The 2,809-nt window shown below is 34.7% G+C and overlaps 1 protein-coding gene across 1 annotated transcript in view; it reads left to right on the forward strand.

Moving 5' to 3' along the window:
- Positions 1 to 1,603, forward strand: part of ice1 (KIAA0947-like (H. sapiens)) — a 10,372-nt gene extending 8,769 nt beyond the window's left edge. Inside the window, exons 18-20 of the mRNA XM_008432173.2 lie at positions 498 to 598; positions 706 to 804; positions 941 to 1,603. Coding sequence (XP_008430395.1) covers positions 498 to 598; positions 706 to 804; positions 941 to 1,122 — 382 coding nt within the window. The 3' untranslated portion in view covers positions 1,123 to 1,603. The remainder of the gene's footprint in view (positions 1 to 497; positions 599 to 705; positions 805 to 940) is intronic.
- The last annotated feature ends 1,206 nt before the right edge of the window (positions 1,604 to 2,809 follow it).

The raw sequence follows: 2,809 nt of genomic DNA on the forward strand, positions 1-2,809 counted from the left end.
ATTCTGGATCTATTTCTTATTTTGATGTTTATAAAACATCAAACTTCCAGTTTTATTTTTCTGAAAATTACAATTTTACAACAAAAAACAAACAAACATTGAATTTGGAATTTTAATAGGGAACAGTTATGTTTTTGTAATGTTACGGCATACAAAATCATGGACGATTCAGCTGCCGCCACCACATGTCAATATGCTCTTGGGTGAGGTATTTAACCCAAAGATGTGTTTCTTTGTATCAGTATATGAATATGTAAGTGTTGTGAGTGCAGTTTGGTGAATATGAATAGCGTAAAGTGCTAGGAGTGGGTGCTATGAGTAGAAAAGCGCCAAAGCATTTAATCTAGTTACATTGTTTTCGAAAATATTGGGTTTCTTTAGTTGTTGACCAAAATCACAACAGTAAATAAATACTTGACAATAAGACATACTCATGAAAGAATACATTTTCAAGATATTCTTATTTATGGGTGCTGTTGTTCATTTCATTCTGTCAGCAAAGAGTTGTGGCCGTTAATGAACGCCTGGGTTCTGCAGCCAAGAGATCAGCAAGAACCAGTTCGAGATGAGACTGTTGCTACTGTACTTCGACTCATAGGTCTGTGGTTTGCTTCTTTGCTTGTATATTAATGCCAACTTGACGTAATGTTTAAAATGGATTATGACTAGACAGAGAAGAGACTGATTACATTTGTGTTTAAACAGGACGGCTCGGTCAGCTGGGCCTTAAAGAAGGTTCTGTTTCCTCTTTGGTCACTGTGGCCAATATAATCAACACATTTGGAAGGCATGGACAAGCTGAAGGTATGGGGCTTCAGCGAAAACTGACAAATTTTTTTCAGCTATAGTAACATAGTCAGACAGATCAAAAGACTTTAAGAGAAACGGTTTACGAAAGATTCTCAGAAGTGTTCTAATCATGCAATATCATTTCCTGCAGGGGTGCCTTGGACGGTCCAGTTAGCAGCTATTTACTGCATCTATGAGCTGTCTCCCTGCAATCCCAAACAAGCCCTGGATGCTTTGGCTGAGTGGAGATGCGAGACTCCACAGAACGTCCCTCCTGCTGTCACAAGTTGCATTAATCAAATAGCATATATTTGTAGAAACGTCAGGAGCTGAAAATGTACTAAACCACATCGACCATCAATTGTGTATGTAACTATTTTTAAGACAAGACAAATACCTCAATATTGATATACAACCTGAATCCTTGATATAGCTGTTTACCATGTAAGCAGGAGTGGCAACTAAAAGGTTTGTGTTCTTTGTAATGCTACAGGGTGTATTGAAATCCATCTTAATACTTCTGTCCACATTTAAAGAAGATTGTTTCAAATAATTTCAGACTTTAGAAATGTTGTCTGTTTTTAAATTGAATTTAAATTTGTAAGTCTTTGGAGTAAATATTTTTCTTTTATGGGCAGTCTAAGAATTTTTATTTTCCTAAAGTTTAGTCTACTACATCCTGCAAAACACACTAGAACTACAAATAGAACTATTTGACACTGTACAATTTTCAGGCAACAAAGTACAGTATAAAACATTATAATATGTACAGTGTACTAAACTGTGAAGCTGGTGTATATTAATTAGAAATATTGAACGTCTTGTTTTGCCAAAGTAAATGTTTTGTACAGTTTTTCTTCAAATGCTTTTATTTTTTCTAATTAAAATGAACACATCTTGTATAAATTGATGTTTTTGCTGTAATTTCTAATTAGTATGTTCTTGATGTGCTTTTATGTTTGACCCTTCCAGCCATGCCCTCAAATAATAAGGAGGAAAAATACAGTTTTGTATTTTGCAAGGATTTTGGTGTTTTATGACTTTAAGCATTAACAAGCTACATGTTGTTTTAAAGAACCAATGGAGGATAGAGAATTGACAATCCTAACAAACCTTTTTAAAGGCCCGTAGACTGACTACACCACTCAATAAGTAGAAATAAGGAAAAATTATTTGACAAAATGGATAAAACCCCTGCCCATGTGATGTTTCTTTTTTTTTTTACTGTTTATTTTTGTCCGATACAGCAATTAAAATAATTTTTGGGTGGTATTGATTCTAATTTTAAATATGATCAAACCATAGATGTGATCAGTGTAGATAATTCAGCCTATAAGTTTTTTTAATGAGCTGTTGGAAACTGTCCAGTATGATCTGTGGTTTTCCTTCGTTGTTTATGGGAGGTTTAGGTTGTGAATGTAAACTGAATTTGACGCTTAACATTTACAGAAAAACGAAACTTGCTCTCCAGGGTCCCACTAAATCAGCTGCAAAGCAAAGAGTTCTAAATACACTTCTGAAAGGTAGTTGCGATGTCATCTGGTGAGTTTTGGACAAAACTCTTATCAATGAAATAACATTTAAAAATGTGCCTAGTGTGAATTATTATGATTGAGCTTTGATAAAGGGTAGAACTGCGAAGTCGTTGCTTACAGACTTGTATCTAGGTTTCATAAGTCTATGTTAACAGACACTAAGCTCATGCAACCGCCTGTATTTGTCACATAGAAAACGGGTTTGTTTCCGGTTTTGACTGCCAAAATAAGTAGAAAAAAAATAAATTTCTTAGAAGTAACCTTATTGCCAATTTATTTTCTTATGCATATTTTATAGTTTACTGTTATTTATTATTATCAATGTTATTTTAGTGGTACACCAATGTGCGCCTTTGTAAAGAGAAGCTTTAATAGTCTAACTTCCGGTATTTCTGGTTACATGTGTGTAACTTGACACTTCCTCCAGCGTAGAGGGGGTGTGTTCAAAGATTTAAATCCCACACAGATGAGCGGTTGGTGAACCG

This window comes from Poecilia reticulata, linkage group LG16, assembly GCF_000633615.1.
Source record: "Poecilia reticulata strain Guanapo linkage group LG16, Guppy_female_1.0+MT, whole genome shotgun sequence".
NCBI lineage: Eukaryota > Metazoa > Chordata > Actinopteri > Cyprinodontiformes > Poeciliidae > Poecilia > Poecilia reticulata.